This window comes from Balaenoptera physalus, assembly GCF_965194825.1.
Source record: "Balaenoptera physalus genome assembly, chromosome: 5".
Taxonomy (NCBI): Eukaryota; Metazoa; Chordata; class Mammalia; order Artiodactyla; family Balaenopteridae; genus Balaenoptera; species Balaenoptera physalus.
In genome coordinates, this window is record NC_138884.1 from 128,993,936 (window position 1) to 129,017,150 (window position 23,215).

The 23,215-nt window shown below is 39.9% G+C and overlaps 1 protein-coding gene and 1 long non-coding RNA gene across 10 annotated transcripts in view; one reads left to right on the top strand and one right to left on the bottom strand.

The window, feature by feature from the left end:
• Nucleotides 1-23,215, top strand: part of LOC309661352 — a 161,509-nt gene that overhangs the window by 79,130 nt on the left and 59,164 nt on the right. The window lies entirely within an intron of this gene.
• PDE5A (phosphodiesterase 5A) overlaps nucleotides 1-23,215 on the bottom strand; it is a 163,167-nt gene that overhangs the window by 11,488 nt on the left and 128,464 nt on the right. For all 5 annotated transcript variants that reach the window (XM_082462811.1, XM_082462815.1, XM_082462813.1 and 2 more), the window contains exons 12-17: nucleotides 21,038-21,184; nucleotides 16,159-16,284; nucleotides 14,248-14,342; nucleotides 5,923-6,010; nucleotides 2,111-2,211; nucleotides 342-419 (exon numbers count right to left, since the gene is read on the bottom strand). In XM_082462811.1, the coding sequence (XP_082318937.1) occupies nucleotides 342-419; nucleotides 2,111-2,211; nucleotides 5,923-6,010; nucleotides 14,248-14,342; nucleotides 16,159-16,284; nucleotides 21,038-21,184 (635 nt within the window). The remainder of the gene's footprint in view (nucleotides 1-341; nucleotides 420-2,110; nucleotides 2,212-5,922; nucleotides 6,011-14,247; nucleotides 14,343-16,158; nucleotides 16,285-21,037; nucleotides 21,185-23,215) is intronic.

Genomic DNA, 23,215 nt, shown 5'->3' on the forward strand with positions numbered 1-23,215 from the left:
CAGCTGTCACGTAAGAGAAGTAAACACTTCACAGCCATGTTCTCGCTCCTACATTCTTTAGGATGATATTTTCAGGTCTTCAATTCCAAAGAATTGTGAGTATGAACAAGGAAACTCTATAGCCTGGTACTGATACTCTACCACATTTTAAAGGTCCTTCTAGGACAAAAGTGATTCATTCACTTGAATTTGCAAATGCATTTCTTTTCAAGTAAATATTCATTTTTGTACAACACTCAAGAATTCCGACAGCCTCTAAGATCATCACATTGTAACAACTAATTGCAATAAAATTAATTAGGTAGCAAAACTTCAGCTTTAAGGATAGTAATCCTACTTACAAAAACAATTCCTTTTGATGAGGATCTTCCAAGTTGAATTGATTTTTTCTTATAAGTTCAAAAAATTCTCCTCTCCTCCTTTAAAATAAAGAAAAATATTTTGTAGTTATGATGAGTCCCCCAAGCTCTTATCCCTTTGGTCTAGAAAGACTCATGGAGTAAAATTTTTGGGGAAAAAAATCTCAAATGGTTTTTTCTCATCTTAGAATCCAATATAAAAATCATCATTTAAAAATCTTAAATACCTTACCTTCTTCTCTTCTACCATATTCTTTGGTTGAAACATTAAAATCTCACCTTGTTTTTAACTACGAATCACAAGTAATGGAAATTTTAATTCTTGAACATGATTTTAAGAAAATGAACCAATATGAGTTAAAAGTCTGATGCCAAGAATGATTTAAGAAATTTTGTGTGTGGCATAATAAGATCTATATGCTTTCAGTTTAATTTTATATACCTCATTCACATATATTATGGTATAGGGTAAAAAATGTTCATAATAATTACTCTGTCACTATAAAGTTGTGAAGTCCTTCTGAAACAAAGAATGACCAAGTAAAGTATAAACTAATATTCATTCACTGTATAGTGAATACCTCTATGTGCTCAACATTGTTAGGCATCTTGGGAAATTATTAGACATGAGTTCCTTTCACAGTGTTTAAAATCTAGTCAAAGACACAAACATAAGAGAAACTTACATAACAAAACTGCCCGTCTATGACTAAGTACCAAAAATGAAAAGAGGTTTCAGAAGGGTTCAGAGGGGAGACCCATGTGGCCTGAAAAGGTCGGGAAGTCTTTGTGGTTACAGGTATTTTTCAAATTCTTGGTAATTTGATCATCTTTATTCTGCAATCATTTTGAATACACTGAAATTTACTATATTTTCTTTTACCCTAATTAACTTTAAAGTGCTCCAAAATCCAAGGAAACAGACTCTTTTAGATGTAGTTACTTTCAGATGCACAGCAGTGGGTATCTGGTATGAGGTTTTGTGTGTCTCTTCTGTTTGTTTTTACTTCTCAAAAGAGTGGCTAAAACCATAATGCACATCCTCGTACAGAGGGAGTGAGGCCCGTGTTCCTGGGAAATCCCTTGAGTGTGACTGCCGGACTCCCCTCGCTCCCAAATGCGCAGCAAAGACCTCAGTCTCTGGGGGAAACGAATGCTTGCCCAAAGGCAGCAACGTCTTTCCTTGCTTTTAGAAAGGCAGTTTAATGATGCAAACATACCTACATCCCTAATACACTCTAAAGCATACTTTAATTTTTGAATCATTAACTTCATTAAAGTTCTGCATTAATATCCTTCTTTTGCCAAAATCCAATAAAAAGAAACAAAATTTACTTGTCTGGCACTCAGCTCCTTTTCCGGCCCACGTAAGCTTGGATGACAGTATAAAGGAATTGTGAAATGGTCAGAAGTTGGGGGAGAGAAGGAAAGGAGGAAAAGCAAATGGCCTGTATAACCTTTAGGTTGGCCAACCTAGCTTGGAATGACCTTGAGATGGTTATTTGCTTTGCACATTATTTCAGAGACAAACATCAGAAATAACTCTGTATTCTGTAATTTCTATAGCATTAAGTAAGCAGAAGGAGTAGACTTTTCTGGCTTCCTTTGAGAAACTGCTCCATAGTTTGATAGACAGCTTTGCCAGGACATCTGTCCTTATAATCTAAAAATACCCCAATGTGGATTTTTAAAGTTTGAAACAATGCAAACACATCCAAGACCTATTTATCAACATACTTCTTAAAACTTACTTAATGTACAGTGCTAGGTCTGTAGCTAAAATAGCTTGCTTGATTATTTTCAGCGTGGTCTTATATTCTTCAATGGAGAGGCCACTGAGAATCTGATTGCCCTTTATAAAAAAAAGAAAACCATCATTAGCATTCCACCTGGAGAAGCTGCTGATAAGAACAAAATCTGAAAAAATAGTCACATCTTTTAAACGCATGCCTAGTATTCTGAACTCAGGAAGATAGAGGACACCTGCTTACATAAAGTAAATACCGTGAAACAATGTTTCCCCTCTATGCACCCACCCCCATCACCTTGTCATACAAGAAAAAACAGCTTCATGATGGTTCATGGGCCAAAGTATGCATGTTTCTCCAACTCTTCTACTCCTTAGGCTTTAGTCCAGGCCCCAAATCTAATAACTATATACCTTTTTCCTTTGGGCAGGCTAACTGCTATGATCTGAGAACAAGTAAAACTTTGAAAAATCAAAAACTGTATTAATAGATGTGAAGAACAGAGTGAGGAAATTGTAAACAATTGATTTTTTTAAAAATCATTTCTCTATGGCTTCTGTAATAAATCCAATAACATTTCTGGTGCAGATTTATATAATTTTAACTTCATATTGAGAACAGTGTGTATTCCTCAGGAACATGCCAATACAGATGGGTAGAGGGTGTGAGCAATGATGTGCTTACTGGTGGTATAAAGAAAGCAAGAGCTGAAACATCTATAAGGAATATTTCAAAGGTGGCTAATCCATGTGCAAGTTATCTAAAGTTTTTGCTATGGAACCATTTTTTATTTCTTGCCTGTAATTTAAAGCACAGTGACTCTCTAATCTTGAACTAAGTAAAACATACCTTGGGTACCCAGAATATACTCAAAACAACATCTGTAAATTGAGTCAGATGTGCTTCCTAAACCTCAGGGCTGAGAAAAAAAACCCAGAAGCTTAGAAATAGGGTCTGGAGGTAAAGGATTTGTTCTGAAGAAAGGAAACTGCTGAGCCAGGTTCAAACATTGGTTAGAGGATAACTGATGCTGAAATTGTGGTATACGTCTAATTAATGAATCTGTGATTACACAAGAAACCTTATTTTTAAATATTAAGCCACTTTAGATTCTGGGCAAAACAAAACTATATTCTGATACTTTTATTTATTTTAAGACAAAACTATTTCAAGTGGAAAAGTAGAAATGTCTTTTGGTATTGTATTTTTATTTTCCCTTCCAAAAACAAAGGCTGTAAATTCTTGTGTATTGGTGATTACAAAGACAGAATATATAGATGGGCCTTATAATGTGAGGCCAGCCATAGATATAACCAGATTCCTTTTATGTTAGTAATACTATATTACATAAGTTTTATGTTACCTAATAACAGAGAGAGCTGTGATAGGCATACTGTAGAATACGGGTTTTTTTAAAAAGGTTAGCATATTTTCTTTAAAACTAAATAGGATATTAAAATGAAGTTTGAGCTGAAGGGCAAAGACAGCAAATTCCAAAGAAGGTACAGATGTTGCTGCTATAACTCGACACACACATTCCTGAGAAGTCTCAGTTCGGAAGAACCACACACTAAAAATAACATGGTTTTTGGGAGAAACAGTGTTGGGGGCAGACCACTCAAAGCCTATGTAACTTTATAACCAGAGCACAAACCAAATCAAGAACTGGTACCTCTGGAGGTAACCTGGACAGGCCAGGCTAGCAAGTCTGGAGGCTGCCTCTGAGGACATTAAAGCAGCACAGAAGCAGCTGAGTGGAAATGGTGGTTTGTGGAGGCCCAGAGGCGGCACAAGGGGAACTGGATCGCGCAGACAATGGGGCTATATTAAGGGAGGTGCTGAAGGAAGAGCAACCTCCTTCCCATGGGCCCAGAGCAGCCCAAGGCGAGGGAGAGCGCCTCAGGGCTAAGCGCCCATTTTCAATATTCCTAAAACAGAACCGAAAGGGTTGCTCGTGCAAGAGCCAAGCAGAGGGCTTCTTCCTTCCTTGCTGAAGGTCAAAATTCAACTCCCATAATTCTGGCACCTTACCCAAGAGAACTTGTTCATGAAACAGTACAACTTATACATTTTACTGACATCATTCCCCTACCTCCCAATCATATATCAACTAATTCATGTTAAACAGTCACATCTGTAGCAGTCTGTACTAGAGCATGTGCAGAATTTATAAGGAGGTGCCCAAACTGGCCACATAACTCTTATCCCTTCACCCGCACCAACAGGTGCGACTGCGTTCCCCTTCACTCAAGTAAGAGAGAGCGGCTTGAAGTCGCGGCGTATGCCTGCTGGAGTTTGCTGGGTGGGGTGGGCTCCAGTACCCTTGTGTCTGATTCCTGTCTGGAAAATCTACAAGGCAAGACTTACAGGCTGGCTAGGTGCTCTGATGGAGCAGTGAAGGAGAGGTTGCTACCCTACAGGACGGCCTGCCTTCTCTGAGTTTTGGAGGCATGGGGTTGGTTTAAGTCCTGTCCTGTTCAAGAGGACCACAAAGAAGGCAAAAGAACCTTAGCAGAAAGGAGCTGAAAGCCAACAATCAGAGTTCCAGGAGCTGAGGAAGGAGCCATAAGGTGATAAACTGCACAGAGATGATCACTCATATTAAGGCGACGTCAGTGGAAAAGCCCCACAGTTAAGGCGCTCGGCCAGGATCACGGAATTACTCGTAAGAAAAGAACTTGGCTTAAACACCTACCAGGCACAAACAGCGGACACTCATCACACTACCAGTCTGTTGAGAATGTTCTTACCCCTCTTGTTTCCTATTCTCCAAGTCTGGAGGGGTAGGAAGGGACATGGGGGTTTGGGGGTGAGGAAGGAGTCAGAAGAAACATGAGGGAGGGACGAAAGGAGCCAACCAGGGTGGGAGGAGAGAACCTGAGACTTCAAATCGAGCCCCAAATCTGGACTACTACGTAGGGCTGCACATTTTGGTTTCTAAATTGAGAACTGTATGCAATATTTTAGAACGTGAAGTAGTAACTGGAGGGTAAAACTTATCAAAGAGTGACCACAAAAGTCATGGGCCGCCTGCGTTTTCTAGGGCTCAGGGAAGAACTAGTGCCACTGGGCAAATGTAAAGAGATGGAGGTAAAATTGCTTTAAAATTATATACCATGCGTTTGTGCTTGTTCAACGTAATCGCCTACAACTTTCACTGTTTTCTTATTATAAAGGTAATACACGCATACAATGGGTAATGTGAACAATGAACAACAAATCAAAATCAGAAAATAAAAAAAGGATTAATAGTTTAACTAGACAAAGACAGCCGTTGCGAACATTTTGGCATATATCATTTTAACCTTATTTTCCTTAATATAAATATGACTAGAGTAACATTATTATATGCTTTCTTACATTGATAAATATTCATTTAGCCAAATTGTTGAATAGCTTTCTTCCTTAATGAAAATGTTTATTAGTGGTCAAAAGTTTCCATAAAAAGAGGAAAAGGTATTGCCTTATGAAAGAAAACCTTTTGAGAGTCGTATAAACCACTTCATTTGCCAAAAACAAAAACCAAAACAGAACTGAGAGCCATAAAATACCAGTTTTGTTTGTTTCTAATGTGGAATAACCAAATGGAGGTGAGTAACCAGTTTTCCCTTTTCAGGCAGCAGTTAGACAGTTTTGGTTTCTAGAGAAGTGAGGCTGCGAAGATCTCAAATGTTTTGGCTTTGCCTTTCTTACCCAAAAAGGAATAAAGCATGCTCAAGAATTTATGTTACTGGGAATAAATCCAAAACTTAAAAATAAAACTGAATTTATAAAGCTCTCTGTTAACATTCTGCAGCCATAAATTAGGTACTTACAGGACTGTTGAGGATCATCAGGCACTGGTCAAAGTGATGATGTTCCATGATGGAATGGCAGTAGAGCTGAGCAAGTGGGTGTTCACTTCTGGGTTTGTTGAAGAAAGGAAACAAGTTAAAAAAAATTATCAGTTTCCCCAGCATATCAGTTATCAATTTCTTCTTCTTATTGGTTAACTGAAAAAGAGGCTACTGCACAAAAATTAATCCAGCTAACAATTTTCTCTCCTTTTGCTAAGAAGAGTGAGGGAATCTCTGGGAAATACATATAAAGAGTCAAATTGTTTTCAAATACCAATGTTAACTGCTGCCGGTTCAAAGGATGAACAATTTCATGGGTTTTAATATTTATTAAAATAGTAGAAGGAATAAGGACAAAGGATTACTTTCTCTACACGTGAAAAAAATCTCTGAAATAGCTGTGCCAATAATATTTTTCAATTTCAAAAGTGCAATTAATTTAAAATCTGAAATAAATTTCCATGCAAGCCTTTCTTCTGAAATAAGGCTGAAGGTCAGCGTCCCTATGTGTGCCTGTATATAAGAAGAGTCAACTGAGATGGAATTAGCTGAGGTGTGAGTGACGAGAGGCAAGGAAATGGGGGCCAGTGGGTGCACATCCCCTTCTGGAGGAAGGAAGGAGACAGCTGAGTCAGAAAAAGTTCCCCACGTGGGATCCAGGTTATTTCAATGCAGGACATCCTGGCGGTGCTCTAAAATGAACTTGGGGGAAACAGTAAAGACCGTTTGGCTGAGTGAAGTGAGGGGAGGAATATTATAGTCAATTCATTGTATGTAACAGAGTCACACATCAAGTTCTAAAGCACTGCAAGCAGAGTCCTCCACCTCCTACTTCTCATGACCCTTCACATGTGAACATAAAGCAGCATTTCCACTCTTTGTTCTTTAAAAGAAAGACAGAAAGTTATAGTTCTGAAAGTCTCTGTTTCTTGAATTAATAGGACAGGGGTTTATGAATTGTAAAGCACGATACAAGTGTTAGATAATACAATTGATTTGTTATTCCTCTGTACTAGTACATGAATCATTATTTTACTTTGCATTTAATTTGCTGAAGATAGAGAAGCTACCCAAGACAACAAATGTTAACACAGGAAAAAAAATGAGTTGGAGTGAGAGAAGCTTAAGGGAAAACAAAAACAGTAAAACGAAAATAAAGAGGATGGGTGATCTCATCTACTCCTAGTGTTTAACCCACCACCGACATTGCTGACTTCCACACTGCCATGTTTTGTTGTTGCTGTAACCTTTCCCAAGTGAACTCGTGCCTTGTCTTCTTTGTTCCTTCCGTATTTAGTGAGTTGTACCATGGGTCAGATACTGTGCTTATCACTGGACAGTGGGAAGACAATGGATGGACTGAAATGAGCAGATTTGTAAGAAAAGATAAATTTGCTGGAACCAAGACTGGAGATGCATGGAGACTACTGGGATTTAGTTAGGAGACTAGTGGGAAACTGTTCTAGTAACCCAGGTAAGAGACAGCCTGGATTACAGTGGTAGAATCCCAAATAAAAAGAGCTGTTTAGGGGGTAGATTAGTTAGGAGTTGGCAATGAATCCTGATGTTGGGAGCTAGTGGGGATGCGGGAGATGAAGGGGGAAAGTATGGAGACTAAGCTTCTGCTTTGTCATTTCTGACACAGGAAAAAAGGGAGAAGATGATTAGAGATGGGAGATGAAGGAGGGGAAGATGGACTAGTTGAGTGTTGGATCTATGAATTTTAAGGTGCCTGACGTACAACCAAATGGGTATAAAGGTCTGAACTCGGGTCTGGGCTGGAGAGAGAGATGTGGATCACATCAACATGCTTGGACATAAATCCAAGCCACAGGAGTAGATGAGGTGCTCCGGGGAGATGGCCCGGAATAAGAGAGGGCCTAGCATAAACAGAATCGATGATCTCCCTCCAAATCCTGCCTGTATTCTATAGTCTCTATTTTGGCAATAGCATTTTCTCATCACTCAGACTGCATAAGCTCAAGTCAACTTCAGTACAGCTACCGCCTTCCTCATTCCCTTCACTTAGAAAAGGAAAAGCTTCTAGAGTATCTGTTATTTTCGTTTATATGAGGAATCCAAGCACATCCAGTATTAGTTTAGTATCAGTTTTATTCTGCTAGGTGTTTATAAGTCTATTACCCTGTTAGACTGTATTCCTTTTGAGTTTGTTATCATTAGGGAAAATGAATCTACCTATTACTATTTACTGAGAGCCTATACCATGTCCAGCACTGTGCTAAGTAGTTTATATTTACTTTTTGCAATAATCCTCTAGAGGACACTTCAGCTCACCACATCAGAACCCTCGGTCCCACCTCATACTGCAGCCATTGATGTAGTGTCCAGCTTCACGCCTGCTTTAACAAACTGCACGAGGAGCCCATCAGAAGGTGCCTGCCCTGGCCCGCCGAGAATCCTCTCACTTCTGCCCACAGGAGGGCTCTCTGCACTCACGCTTGCTCAGCCTGGAGTGTGAGGAGTTAAGGCCTCTGGAGGTCCCCTGTGACCAGTGGGGTGTGGAAGCCTGTGGAGCTGCCCCCTCCCCCTACAGTCTCTGTCCTTTTGCGAACAGTTCTGGGTCTCATGTCGTAAGACTTCTCAAAAGCACCTGGTGGGACTGAGCACCAGCTGCCTGTATGGGTGGACAGCTGGATACCTCGTCCTTCTCCTGGCTTTCCCTTTCTTCTCTGTTTCCCACTCCCAGGCCTGCATTCCTGCTCCCTGGGATCACACGCACTAATCAGCTATATGCACGCCAGCTTTTGTCTCAGGCTGTGCCTCCTGGGTGACCCAGGCTGAGACCTCTAAAACTGGCATTTTAGCATTTGTTTTTTAGATGACCAAAGGTTCAGAGAGATTATCTAACTTGTTCAAGGTCAACAGAAAAGGCAGAGCCGGGATTCACACGCATCCTTTCCGCTGCATCACACTGGCTTGTGACCCACAGCACTCTGCACACAGTATCCACTCACCGGCCCAGTTAGAAGCTGGACTAGAAATGCGATTAGGTGGATATAACACAAACATGTTTAAAACTTCGAACGCACATCACATTTTTAGACAATGCCGAAAGGACGGTTTCACATTAGAGAAAATTCTTGGCTTGTGAGATAGATGAATGCAAATTATGTGTTTGCCTTTACTTACATTCTAAAAATATGGATTTATGAATCAATGAAAGGGTGACAAATTTCCCATTTACCAAGATATTCATGGAAACCAATGCATTGTATATCCTGCTACTTTTTACTCTTTCAAACACAAGGCTACGTTGCCTCTTTATTTGAGGGTGTGTCACAAGGACCCATTAAACCACTCCTGCTGCTGGGTTATTCCCACACGTCAGTGAGCAGTCACGGGCTAGCATGCCCTCCCTGCATCTCCTCTTGTCCTGCAGTTGTTGGTCCATCTCTGAGAGTGGCATAAGGATGCCAATGCAGAAATCAAACCAATGTCTCCGAAGTACAGAGCCTTAGAAATCAACAGAAAATGAAAGTTCTGTGAGAAAAACACAGCCACCCCAGCACAGTACTCCTTTTCACTGATTCTAACAACCGTCCCCCTTAATCTGGCTTCTCATCCATATATATTGCTCTGGGCTCAAATCTCTTAGCTACTCTTTGTGACCCATGTCAACCCATTTAATTCTTTTTTTTTTTTTTGGTAATTTATTTATTTATTTTTAAATTTGGCATTAAAAATTTTTTTTTTATTATTTTTTGGCTACATTGGGTCTTTGTTGCTGCACACGGGCTTTTCTCTAGTTGCAGTGAGTAGGGGCTACTCTTTGTTGCTTCTCATTGCAGTGGCTTCTCTTGTTGCAGAGCACGGGCTCTAGGTACACGGGCTTCAGTAGTTGCAGCATGCGGGCTCAGTAGTTGTGGCTTAGTTGCTCCGTGGCACGTGGGATCTTCCTGGACCAGGGATCGAACCCGTGTCCCCTGCATTGGCAGGCGGATTCCCGACCACTGCGCCACCAGGGAAGTCCCAACCCATTTAATTCTTAACTTCACAATTTCTATCCAAATCATCACTATTGCCTTCTATGAGTCAGGGGTTATTTTATGTTCCTATTCTCTGTGACCACAGATATTCAAGTTGATGATTCATTTGACCTTGTGACCCCAGTTCTTAGACCTCCTTGACTCTGCTGATTGTCTTTTTTTCACATCAACAATAGACAATCCCTTCTTTGTTCCACAGCTCCTAGCTGCTACCAGGCATAGTCTCTTTGCTACTCCCTGTCCCTCCCTGGGAAAAAAAAAAAGCAAGATCTTCAACTCCTATCTGTCCTTAACAGTATCCCCCTGTGAAAATAGCTAAAACGTGTTGAGCATGTAGTCTGTGCCAGGTACTGTTCCAAGCACTTTACATCTACTTATACTCCTTAATACTTATAAGAAACCCTGTGAGACAGGCACTGTCATTATTCTACTATACAGAGAAGGAAACAGAGAGGGAATTTAAATGACTTGCCCAAGGTCACAAGGTGAGAATAGTCAGGATTCGAATTTGCACCATAACCATCACAGCTCCTGCGTCGTCGTCTAAGGACCAAATGAGCTCATGTATATAAGTGCTAGAAGGAGTTCCAAATGCCATGGGATAAGAGCTATATTAAGTGTTAGCTTCTATTATTATTATTACTATTATTATTAGCAGTCGCTAACTGAACTTGCACTTTATTCATATTCAGATCTCTAGTCTCTCAAGCCCTCCGACCTTACCAAGGATGATCTCACTGGCTAAAATAGACTCTCCTCAGTGTGAACTTCACAAATTGTGATTCCTGTGCTGTCTTTACTGCTCTTTTAAGTCTCTCGGAGCCTGCTGACCCTGTTACCACCGTGCCTGTTCACGACCTTAGCTCACTCCTGTTCCTCTGTCACAGAGCAGAGAGGACCACGGTACAGGGCAAGTTCTTCCAGGACAACTATATATGATCTGATTGTCGTTACCAGGAAATTTTTTATTGATTTTGCTGAATCTCTAATCTTGAGAAAAACATTCATTTGGTCATTCTACCTCTTCTAACCACACTATGTATTACTTTCTCCTCATTGCCAAAACTCCTCTCCCCTCCGTCCTCCCTCCCAAAGGACACACACGTGCATACACACTTCTCAGGTCTTCCTTGTTACCAGTGGCACCATCACTGTTAATTTCTTGGACCCGGAGTCATGATTTTCCCCCTTCCTGCCTGCATATAACTAGCTGTTCAATATTTAAACAATTTTCTCCTTCAGTCTCTTCCTTCCTCTAGCTAATATGTGATGTTCACATACACCTGGCTTCCCATACCTAACAGCTTTCTGGCTGAACTCTGTGGTTCTAATTATTACCCATTTACCTTGTACCTTACTTACAGACTTTTCTTCCTAAACAATGTCTTCATTACCCATTGCAGCAATGGCTCCTTGTCTTTTCACTACACGGAATATAAAATGCACGGCTTGGTTTTCCAGCTCTCCCTCGGAAGGGTCCTCTAACTTCCACTTGTTCATCCTCTTACTTTCCATCCCTGGTCAGTGAGCCTTCTGACCAGTCAGACCAGCCATCATGTCTGTTCCATGAATATGCCCACTTCATGGTGCTCCTGGAGCGCCTTCATGCTCTCCCCTCTCCAAATCCTACGCACTTCAAAGATCCGGTCGCAGTCTCACTTCCTCCATCAACCATAAGGATGGGCTACGCTGATCATCATGAGTCCCCTTCTCTACTGACCACTTACAGCCCACGTTATCAAGCAACACAGGACGTACTAGATACTTTCTGGCATTAATCACCATTGTTTCATGAAACTACGAAAATTCCTTGATAACAGAAGCCGAATTTTATACTTTTATAGCTCTCTTTCTGCCTAGCAAAGTACCAGGCCCCAGTAACTGCACATTATCTGTTTGCCTAAAATGTAGGATAATTTCACTATATTTGTAAAACACCAATCCTGAATCTAACCAAATAAATGCATCTACAAGAGTCCTCTTATGTTGACTGCAGGCCTAACATGGGGAAATTTCTCTACATAAGCAGACGTCTGCACTTCAGCCATTTTGTTCCGATGACTGCCTATTTTTAAAAGAGTAATTCAATAACTATCTGGAATCACTCTTCCCTTCATCCACCCATGTGGGAGAAGAAAGCACAAGCAGTGAACTCTTCTCCCAAATATTTCACTGGCGTACTTGAAGCACCCTTCATAATGGCAATCTTCCTAAGCCAGGAAGGAATCAAAGAATCAGATAATGAATCAAAACACAGTTTCCTAAACCAGGAATATCTTACTTCAATTTAATTTTCTGAAAAGATGTTCAACAAGAACAAATGACAGAGTTCAGTTTCTAACTTTGCTACCATATGAGGGCTTTTTGTCTTTTTGATGTATTACTTTTATTTTTATGTCTTCTTTTATTGTTTTGGTTTTCTTTACAGAGTGTTTGAATATCTGATGAGGTCTGGACACAGTACACCTTTTTAGAAGTTAGTTCTTTATAGGGAAATGTTTCTGATACTCTTAGTCTCCAAAGAGTCCCCTGGTTAAGAAAATCCTACTGGAGGTATCACTCGTTTACCACTAAGGAAAGAAAAAAAAGAAACATCCCTGGGAAATTCTTGGTTTCCTTTACTGAAACCACAAGGATGTAGGAAGAAATAAATATCTCTGAAACTCCTTTAATTTTTTTAAAAGTTATTATTACTTAGGGTAAGTCTGCTCTGCGGTGTATGTGAAAGCAAGATTGTGCAGTCTGACTTTTTCCCAGGACTTTTTTTTTTTTCAAAGAGAGGATGACGTTTCTCCAGATGTTTTTCCGGGTAATTATTTTTAAATAAACAAAGGAAAAAATAGCTTAGTGGTTTTTTTCACTCCAAAGCAGGGCAGTGTGGCAATCCATACACTAATAATCCCTGTCCTAATGATATGGTGTTCAGTGCTGAGGTAGGAAGAGAAGGCAGCACCGCTGGCTCTGATCCTTAGGCTGTGCTTGACTCTGCGCTGTAAATCTTTTCACGTCGTTGTTTCCTCCCATAAGTACTCCTGTGTCGATGTGAGGCTCAGGACCACAATCACATGACAAAGCACAGGGTACAAAGGACATGTCACCCAGTCAGTTCTCCAAAACATTAGACTTTAAAGAGGAGACAGCAAGCCTCTGATGGTCAGGCAAGAGCTTGCTATCTTTTCCCATCAAAGGTCAGCAGAGGACACGGTTGCTACATCGCTACAATTCTTTTTACATGAAGTTTTCCGTTCACTGTATTTAGATAAAGGGAATGTGATTAGAGAGCTTTCTGAAATTCCCTCAAGATATCAGACATGTGGAATTTCCTAGAGAGATCTATGCATTAGTTAAATCACTGGCATACCTTAAAAATGCTCTGTAGTAAGAGATTTCACCATTAAAATGTATGCCTTTCAACTAACTTGCTGCAAGAAAATAAAAATGTCACAGTGGCTCAAAAATCTGATGAAAAGTGATATCACCTTTATTATCTCATTTGTCATTGCAAATGTTACTTAAGCGTGGTCCGGAAGGGAGCCTGAAAAGCTTGTCTGAAGAGTTAGTATCTTACTCGCAAAACCAGCCAAAACGCGGGCTTCTGATGATGACAGGACTATCACTAGCATCTGCTCCTAAGATTTATTTAACACTTAGATACGTACCAGGCATTCTACCTGGTAGTGACGTGTGTTATGTCTTAAAACTTATATGAAGCCTATGAGGTAGGAATGCTGTTATCTCGACTTCACAAGCCAGGAAATGGAGGTGTAGAGAGACGAGTGTCCTGCCCACGGTCACACAGGAACTCTGTGGCAGAGGTAGGGTTTGAATCCAAGTCTGGCCCCAGAGCCCAAAGTCTCCAACACTGTGTTCCACTGCCTTCACTAAGACCAAAAGCCTCTTTCTAGGCAGCACTTACTAAGTACTTAGGATAGAGCTAAGCACTTTTCAAATATTATCTTTTATTCCAGGGTGAAATTGTACCTTTTCTGATCTAGTCTTAACAGTTTTCCAATGAAGCTCCTAAGCTGGGTGTATATAAGATAAAGCAAAACGCTTGGTAATTATCTAATGAAGTAAGGTTCTCAACATAAATAGTTTTTGAACTTCAGGCCAGAGACGTTACCAACACAATATTGGACTTGCATTATTTTTTCCATTTCCCTTAAATAAAACCAGAGTATGTTATGGGAACTTGACCAACTGAAATTTTGTACCATCAAATTATGCTGTGGCTTTTACTTTTAAAACTACAATTTAAAAGAAACAGTCTCTTCTGTTGCTGGGGTGAATGCCTTACCGCTGTATGTAAGAGTTATTCACACCGCGGTGATCCAAATCGTGGCTTAAGGCAGCAATCAGCAGTGCGAGTATCTCCAGGTCAGTCAGCCTGTTCTGCACGACCGAAGAGTACAAGAAAGAAAGAGAAAGAACAATTTGGTAAAGCGCATTATACCACCTCTTTCCACCAATCACGTGGTTTTTTTCCTTAGTGCTTTATATATGTGCTTTCTAGTCCCATAGGACTCACGCTAGAATCCTACTCTGCAGGCAATCAGTCGTACTTTGTTTTCAGAATGGGATTATCATTATCAACAGAAAAAGTTCAAATGCCTCAAATAATCAATAACCTGTCCACCTATAGTCAATATTTTTAATTCTTAAAAATCTATATATGTATATGTGGAATAATCCAAATAAACTTTTTTTTTTTTTAACATCTTTACTGGAGTATAATTGCTTTACAATGGTGTGTTAGTTTCTGCTGTATAACAAAGTGAATCAGCTATACGTATACATATATCCCCATATCTCCTCCCTCTTTGCGTCTCCCTCCCACCCTCTCTATCCCACCCCTCTAGGTGGTCACAAAGCACCGAGCTGATCTCCCTGTGCTATGTGGCTGCTTCCCACTAGCTATCGATTTTACACCAAATAAACTTTAAATAATTGTTTTCTCTCTGATTTTCAGTTCCCTGCAGATTCTGCTGCCTTCGCTCTCTGTTGTCAGTTGCTATATCCTTCACTCTCTCCTATTAGAAGTGTAGACAATGTGAATATTAGCAAACAATAGGAAAAAAAAGAGGATTAGGAATGAAAATTTGGCTTTGAAAAGTTGTGCAATATATTCCAAAGCCAAATAGAGGTTATTTTTTAATACCTGCCATTTGTATTATCTGCATTACTGTTCTCCTTCATTAGAAAGAAAACACAAGGTAAAACTATTATCAGCTGTATTCTGCTGCAACTCTCAACTTTCTATATAGTATGTCTACAACATACACAAAAATCACCATTTTGTTATTCTTCATAAAAATCAAGGATAGACTTCAGTGGTATAGTCCTTATGACCATCCCATACCCCCAAATAAGTTCAGCCTATTTCTTATAAATGTTTGCTATGGCAGGAAAGTACTACTATGGTATTTGATATGGCTTCTTGGACAACAATCACTTTTTTTAGCTCTAGCCAGCTAAAATGTGCACTCTATGAAAGTAGAGACAGCGAATAACATTTTTAGAATTTATTAAATAAAAAAGAGCATGGACGCTCTGAATTAAAAACAGTTTTATGATGTACGCCTGGAATCACTGACATAGAATAACTTGTCGATTCCCACTGAAGTTAGAATCTAAGGACAGTGATATGAAAAATTTGGCCCAGAAAAGAACAAATTACGTGAACGTTTTCTGCATTGATCTTCCTGTAAACAGTCTCTGGTCAATGTATATGAAACCAAAACCTTTTCCATGAAATAGTAGTTATAAAATTAGCAGAGTGCTCCAGAGAAAATGTGACAGAGAACCCTGGACTCATCTGTGGAGCCAAGTTCAGGACCTGAGTGGTTTTTGAGGAATTCTACTATGGAGCAGGTTGAATGTGAACATGAGAAATTTGATACTTTTCTTATATTGTAGAGTTTTCCTCTGAAGGAAGCATTTATTTGCCCAAAGCCTATTCAGTTTAACATGAAACTATTTTAAAGATTTTTTAAAATAGGCCATATATATTATATATGAAAGAAAATTAGAAATTATTTTGCCATACCAGTCTTCCTTAATTAACAAAATGTAATTTATTTTGTATGTGGCATTAAATATTATTCTCAATCATCATTAGTGCACATTAAAAAACACTTGAAAGAATATGCTGTATTCTTGCAGCAAAGCAACAAAATGTCTTAAATATATAAATGGCTCTAAGAAGTACCTGAATTTTGCCTGCTTTTAGTGCGGCAAACATGCACTGAGCTGTATTAAAGGCATGTCTCCAATTATGATAGGCAACATTCTTCCGATAGTTCTTCTTAACACTTAAGATCCACCTGCAAAGAACCTTAAGGAAATAAAGCGTAAGTAGTAAAAATAACTGCTGACGTTTATCACACATTTATTAATCTTCACGCACTGTACAAAGCATTTACATCTAACTCCCGGGACTCTGAGGGAGGCACTACCATTTTGATCATTGTACAGATGAGGAAAGTGACATTCAGAGACTTGCCCAAGGTCACAGTGCTTGTAAAGGGTGGGCCCAAAAGTCAAACCTCAGCAGTTTGACTTCAGAGCCTACCATGCAAACCACCATGTTAGCTAAGTTAGATGTGAAATGCTAGGCAGCTCGAAGAAAGGTACTTTTGTCATGGGTAGGGCACAGACTAGCTTTTTAAAAGATATTATGTCCATGTGTCATCAGTTAGGAGAGTCCAGGTAGGCAGTCACACGTGCATGAATTCACTCTCAGGGAGCCACGCAAGCGGCCGGTCTCCAGTTCTTCTCATGCTCCCATTCTGTATGTCTGCAAAGGTAATTGTGCGAGGCTCTGGGGATGGCTTGGAGGCAAGGCACACAGCACATGTCCAAGGACAGACTGGAGCTCCAAGTCCCAATCTTTGTCCCTTTTAAACTATGCCTAAATATTCAGGCAGAGTTACTGCTTGGTTACCAAGAAGTAATTAACAAAAAATAATATATGCAACATAAAGCCCTGGGGTGTGTGTGTGTGTGTGTGTGTGTGTGTGTGTGTGTGTGTGTTATACACATATTTTAAAAGATGGGGAAAAAAAGGATAGACTTCAGAAAAATCTCACAAGCTGGGTTTAATTCAACTCCTAAATGGTGTATTCAGTAAAATCCCCAGGGACTCATGGGCTGTAAGCTTGATAATTTTGTGTTTGTGTTAGCATCAGAGTCTGCCTCTCTTCAATACTGAATGATTTACTATACTTTTGGGGATCTCTAAAAATAAATATGTGCTTCTCCCTACGTGTATCACTGGAGATATTTCAAACACAAAGGGCATTGCCCTGGAGAATAGAAAAAGTACCAGGGAAACGAATGTTGCTTTAACAATATTCGACACAGTTTGATTGGCTGCAAAAGTAGGCCAAAAACAAGGTTTCTTCTTTGTTGGTAGAAATTGTTTATAGAGGATTTGGCAGAAAAATCAATGCTTTCATATCCTCCCTTTTCTTTTCAGGTCTCTTTGTTCCTGTTCTATGACGCAGTTCACAGGGAATTCTGATAAAAAGAACCCAAATGTCCCCTAGCTCTTTCACCCCTGAGAAACCATATTTCCCAGAGGATTTCCGTATGCCTAAGGTTGACGTGCTAACCTGAAGTACATTGCAGCCTGGCCATTTCTCAGCAAAGTCGACCCCGAAGATGATAGATTCATCTTATTAGGAGAATTTTAAGTAAGAGCAATTAACTTTCTTTGATATGCTTAGAAAGTGAAGTGTTATAGAAAATTACTGGTGATTAATTAAAGAGTCAAGGAAAATAAGCAGGAAAACCCAGAAATTTAACCTATGGACATATCTCTTTACTAATCATAAATCTGTAGATATAATTAAATAGGCACTTATGCATATAATGTGAAATAATGACCAAAATGACTCTATGAAACCTAATTCCTGATGGACTACTCTATTCTGCTTCTTCTTTTTTTTCTGGCCATGCTGCGTGGCTTGTGTGCGTGGCTTAGTTCCCCGAACAGGGATTAAACCCGGGCCATGGCAGTGAAAGCGCTGAGTCCTAACCACTGGACTCCCTATACCGCTTCTATGGAAATGGGCCTATTGAACTAGGTAACCCAACGGATACCCCACTGTATCTAATTAGTAACTAGATTCAAGTACAGTTTTGGATTCTGTTATCAAATGTTCTTAACAGCATTTAGGAAAATTATGGTCAGATCTGCTTAATGCTTGGTGGATATGCCTGGCGTGTTCAAATCTGTAGTACAATCTTTTGTACAGGACTACTGAATAATTATGTGCAGTTTGGAAGGCCCTAGGGAGCATGCTCAATACACTGAATCAGTCTCCAACATTACAAAGGCCTCCTGAGTCCTGCACGGCATCCTTAAGATGCTATGGGAGAAAGCGAAGAAAGAAAAAACACAGCTCAGCTCCTGCCTTCAAGAATTTCAATCAGTAGTGAGTGAAAGTAACAAAAGCGCACATATAAAGGAAATAAATTCACATAAAAGTGAGAGCACAAATTTATAAACTGTCAATAGCATTCCAAGTGGCATGAAGTCAATCCTAGGGTTCTCCCAGAAGTAGAGATTTTTAAGTCAGGCTCTGAGGAAAAGTATGTTATGGCACAATATACTTGGAGCAGACTTGGAAGTGGAGCCGTCCTGTCCATTCAGGGGAGGAATGACACGTAAAAGACAGAAGGTCAAGGAAAACAAGTACAGCACACACAGATTTGTTGGAGTAGAGTTGAAGAATCTGCTTCAGAGATCAGCAAGAATTATAGGAGAGTAACTCAAGATTTGGAAGCCAAGCAGAGACATGAAGATCTGACATAACTTTCAGTAGGAAATATTCTTTGTCGGGGCACTTCATGATGCTTAACATCCTCTCTAGCAGTAACATTTTAATTTTATCATCCTAAAATTATATCTGAAATGTACAGTGACAATAATATCTGAAATAAACAAAACAGAAGAGTCACTAAGGCAGGAAGGCCAACCAGAATAATAGCAATGTTCATGTTGATGTTGGCCGGAATTAGAATAGTAGTTATTCAAACAGAAAAGGAGAGGAGATGAATGAGACATTGAGGAGAAATATCTGCCTAATGGATAAACATTCAAGGAAAGGTAAAAATCAAGACTGTAAAAGAAATTCTCAGTGACTATCTTCATACCCAACACTCAAATGCTATCTAAAAGCTTATGTTTTTAAGAAATAAGAAATAAATCAACTTATATAAGAATTTCCTAAGTAGGTACAAGGATCATATTCCTGTTCTGTCCAGGCCCTTTCAACAGACTCAGCACTAGTGTAAAGTATGGGCGATCTCAGGAATGGAAAGGGATTTGAGTCGCTATCTAGGTTTGTAAATCCCGTGACTGGCAAGAAGCAGAACTGAGATTTGCATTTAGAACTTCTGGCTCTAAATGAGATCTTCATTCCATTAATAGAAAAGGCTTTTTAAAATGAGCCCTATAACCTACAACAGAGAAATCTGATAGGGGAGTATAACCATGGTCAAATTTGGTCTAAGGAAGGGATAACTGACATGTACTCTACACCTGCATATTAATCAAAATATACAAGTGTGCACACATACACATGCATGCACATAGACAATCTCACAGATGCATGTGTAATTCTCACAGGACTCCCATAGGGGAGGTCATACCACTATTCCCAATTAACAGATTACAAAACTGAGAATGTGAGAGATTAACTGCCCAAAGAAATTAGAGGTAATCACTAGTAGAGCTATGACTCAAAATCCATGAACTTTCTACTCCACCATGCTATGTCAATTTCTTCATCTGTAAAACAGGGACAATAATAACCAAAGAACCTTTCTTGAGAGCTTCTTAAAATAATTAAATGATATGATATCTCTCAATCAACATGCTCTTATAGGAGTGAAGTATTACTAGAGAAGAGTCTACAGACAGCTGGTCTTTGTTTTCACCCAAGAGTAATATAAACTTCGGTTAAATTAAAGAAGGAACTAGATTCGGGCCCCCAGTAATACCAGAAATGACACCGTATTACCCTTAGCTATATTAGCCCTCAGTTTTCACGCCTCAGTGAGGCTTTGAGAGCAGGGACGACTTATCACTGAAATGTGTACCTAGCACAGTACAGGATACACTGTTTATTGTTAATGAATTTTCATTTTATGAATGAATGGATTGCTGGATAGTGGAGGCTTTCAAGGTATTTACATTTCCAGATAGGAAATCTGTACGAGGAGACTAGACATTCAACTGACCGGAAAAAAGTAGTTTTAAAGGCAAATTACTGAATTTTTTTTTCATATCGGCCTTTCTATTCTCCCTTATTCTTTGATGAGATACACGTAGCCATTATGAAACAGAATAGAATTCCCTGATATCTCCCAACTGGTATTAGACGGTATTGATTTCAGTCTTGCTATTTTCTGAGAGGCAAATAAGGTAATCGACGGGTGTTAAAATCAGTTTTCATCTTCACCCCATATGGGTGACCCTGTTTGAACCAAGAGCTTGGCTTCACATCAACCTCTTCACTCCCTCCTTTCCAAAGGAGTTCACTCTGTTTTGGTCCTTCTTTCTACTGTGTTATCGTAACCTCTGCAATCAGATCATGTTACTTCCCTGCTTAAAATTCCTCAGTGACTCACCATTGTTTTCAGGATAAAATCCAAATTCCTCTGAATAGTGTACAAGGTTCTACAGAATCTGCTTCTTGGTTGCTTTTCTCACCACTCTCACCCCCTCAACCAGTGCTCCATGCCTCCAACCCCCTCTTTCTGTCCTCCTGCCTTTGCACATCCTGCTCTCATTGTTGGGAATATTCTCCCCTATTCTTCAGCCTGGTGCTTGATACATGTGGGAACCCAATACATGTCTTTTTAATGGCTGGTAACTTTTCTTTAAACATCCTGGGTGTGCATTAGGTGACAGTATGTGAATCTCTGAAACTTAAAAATCCTTATTCCATACTAGCATCCAAAACTAATTCTCTCTCTTACACACACACACACACACACACTCTCTCTCACACACACACACACTCACACACACACACACACACACACACACACTCCAGAGGACATCACCGCATTCCTACCTCATGTTTCATCTGGAAGTTCTGCACAAGGTTGAGGTCAGTGAACATCCGGATTGTGCACAGTGCCGTTTCCAGGTCAGATAGCTCAAAGTCACTGAAGCTGAAGTCGGTGATTTTAAGGGTCTGGGCAGATGGTACCATGGCAGCCTTAGGTAAGGGGAGAAGAAGAAAGTGAAATAAAGCTGTTAGAGCAGCAGTGATTCACAAAGTTTTCTTGCTTTGCTATGCGGAAATAGCACACTGTGTTTATTTTTTTCCTTTTAATGTCATATACTAGAAATCTTTTAATGTAGAATTTACTCCTTTTTTTTTTTTTTTTTTAAACTGAGCCACATGTGGGTAACTAATATGGTTCCAGGTAGGCCAGGTGGAGGAGAGAGGGTAACTGTACCTAGAATAGTAGGCAGAACTAAGGACTCCAGTGACCCTGCCCCTTTATACCTCCTCAGTGTTATTCGTTCAACAGATATTTATTGAGTAATTATTGGCCTCGTCCCAGAGGATAAGTGGTGAGCCGGATAATGATAATGTTCTAAGCATTTTACACTTAATTCTCAGGACAACCTTATGAAATCGATGCTCTAGCTCCATTTTTCAAGTACAGAAATGTGAGCATGGCTGAACACTTCCTTACCCATGGTAGCACAGCCAGATGAGGACTGGAGCCTGGCTTCCAATGCAGACAGACTGTACTGCTCTCAGATATGACACAATCTCTAATCTAGAGACCAACAGAACCCACTTTACCCAAGCCTGACCACAAGAATCACCTAGGGTGCCTATCAAAAATAGAATTAGTGATTCTGATTCAGTAGGTCTGGGATGGGTTAAGACACTGGTTTTTTGGAGGGGGATCTGTTTTTAAATTAACATCCTCAGTTTTGATTTGTTAGTCATTTAATTGTAGTAAACACTTGCAATTTCTTCAAATACACCTTGCTCTGTTTTTTTTTTTTTTTTTTTTAATCAACGTTCCTTTTACCTCCTGCTTCTCCTACTTTCTTTAACTAAAGGACTTCTTTAAGACACAGTTCCCATCCAAAGAAGAGTTAAATGCCCTTCAGAGCTAAGCCCACCTTGGGAATACCTGTTTAATTACACGAAGTTCACTATAATGTAATTTCTTGTTTATCTGTCTCCTAAGTACATTGCGACTGACAGGTGGGGCTGTACCTGACACATCTTTGTATCCATTGTGTCTACAGATGGATACAGTTTTGATATTTGTTAATATGAATATTTAGTAAATGAATGGAAGGGGAAAAACCTTATTCCCTTCACTTAATTTGAGTTATAAGTTCTGGTTTTAAGGTCCCAAAACTTCTTAGGAGGGTAGAGCCCATTAACTTGAGTTAGAAAACTAGCAGACCTGGCAAATGCATTCTAATTTGTTTGGTTTGGTACTGAATATTTTTTAAAAACCACCGAATTTGTTATACTATTTAAAAATTGGGAGAGTTTTAACAATAAAACAGGATTTCTGGCGTCTCCTGGAAAATCCGGCCACGTTGAGCCCCAATTCCCATGAAGCAATGCTGGCCACAGCCGAGGCCCCCCGGGCTCCCTCATACTGAGCAAAGCTGTCAGGCTTCTCTCCTAGATTTCCTGCCGGGCCCCTGCCGGCATGGGAACTTATAAGAACCCCACTCCTCCATCCCCTTGATTATTCACTCTGCCAGCACTTTAACTGCCTTAGCCAGATGTGGCTGAGATTTACGTGATGAAAAGAGGCTTTAACTTGGTGTGGGGCAGAGGGAAGAAAACCAGGTTCTTTCCAATGTTTTTTCCTTGATTCCCTCCAAACCCCTTAAGTTTCTTCTGAGAATCTGGTATATCACTTCTCTGCCTTCCCTCCATCTTTTGTGAAGTAAAAAGGTCAATACTACTGAAACCTTATGGAGCAATCTAGAACTTTCCCCTACCAGCCTGAGGGCGCGCGCACATTCTCTGCTCATCGGGACCGTCTCGTGTTTTACTTACATATACCAGACCTGTTTAAACTTTAAAAGAATGTCACCCTCTTCATACTCCAAACCAAGACTCTTTGCCCAAGCCCAAAATTCACGAGAAAATACGCCTTCTCTTCAGTCAATTGGACAGGCTAATGCGTGGGCTGAACTAGGGAAAGAAAGGAGGGCTGAAAATGCTCCGAGAAAGGGTAGCGCTGTTTACACCAGC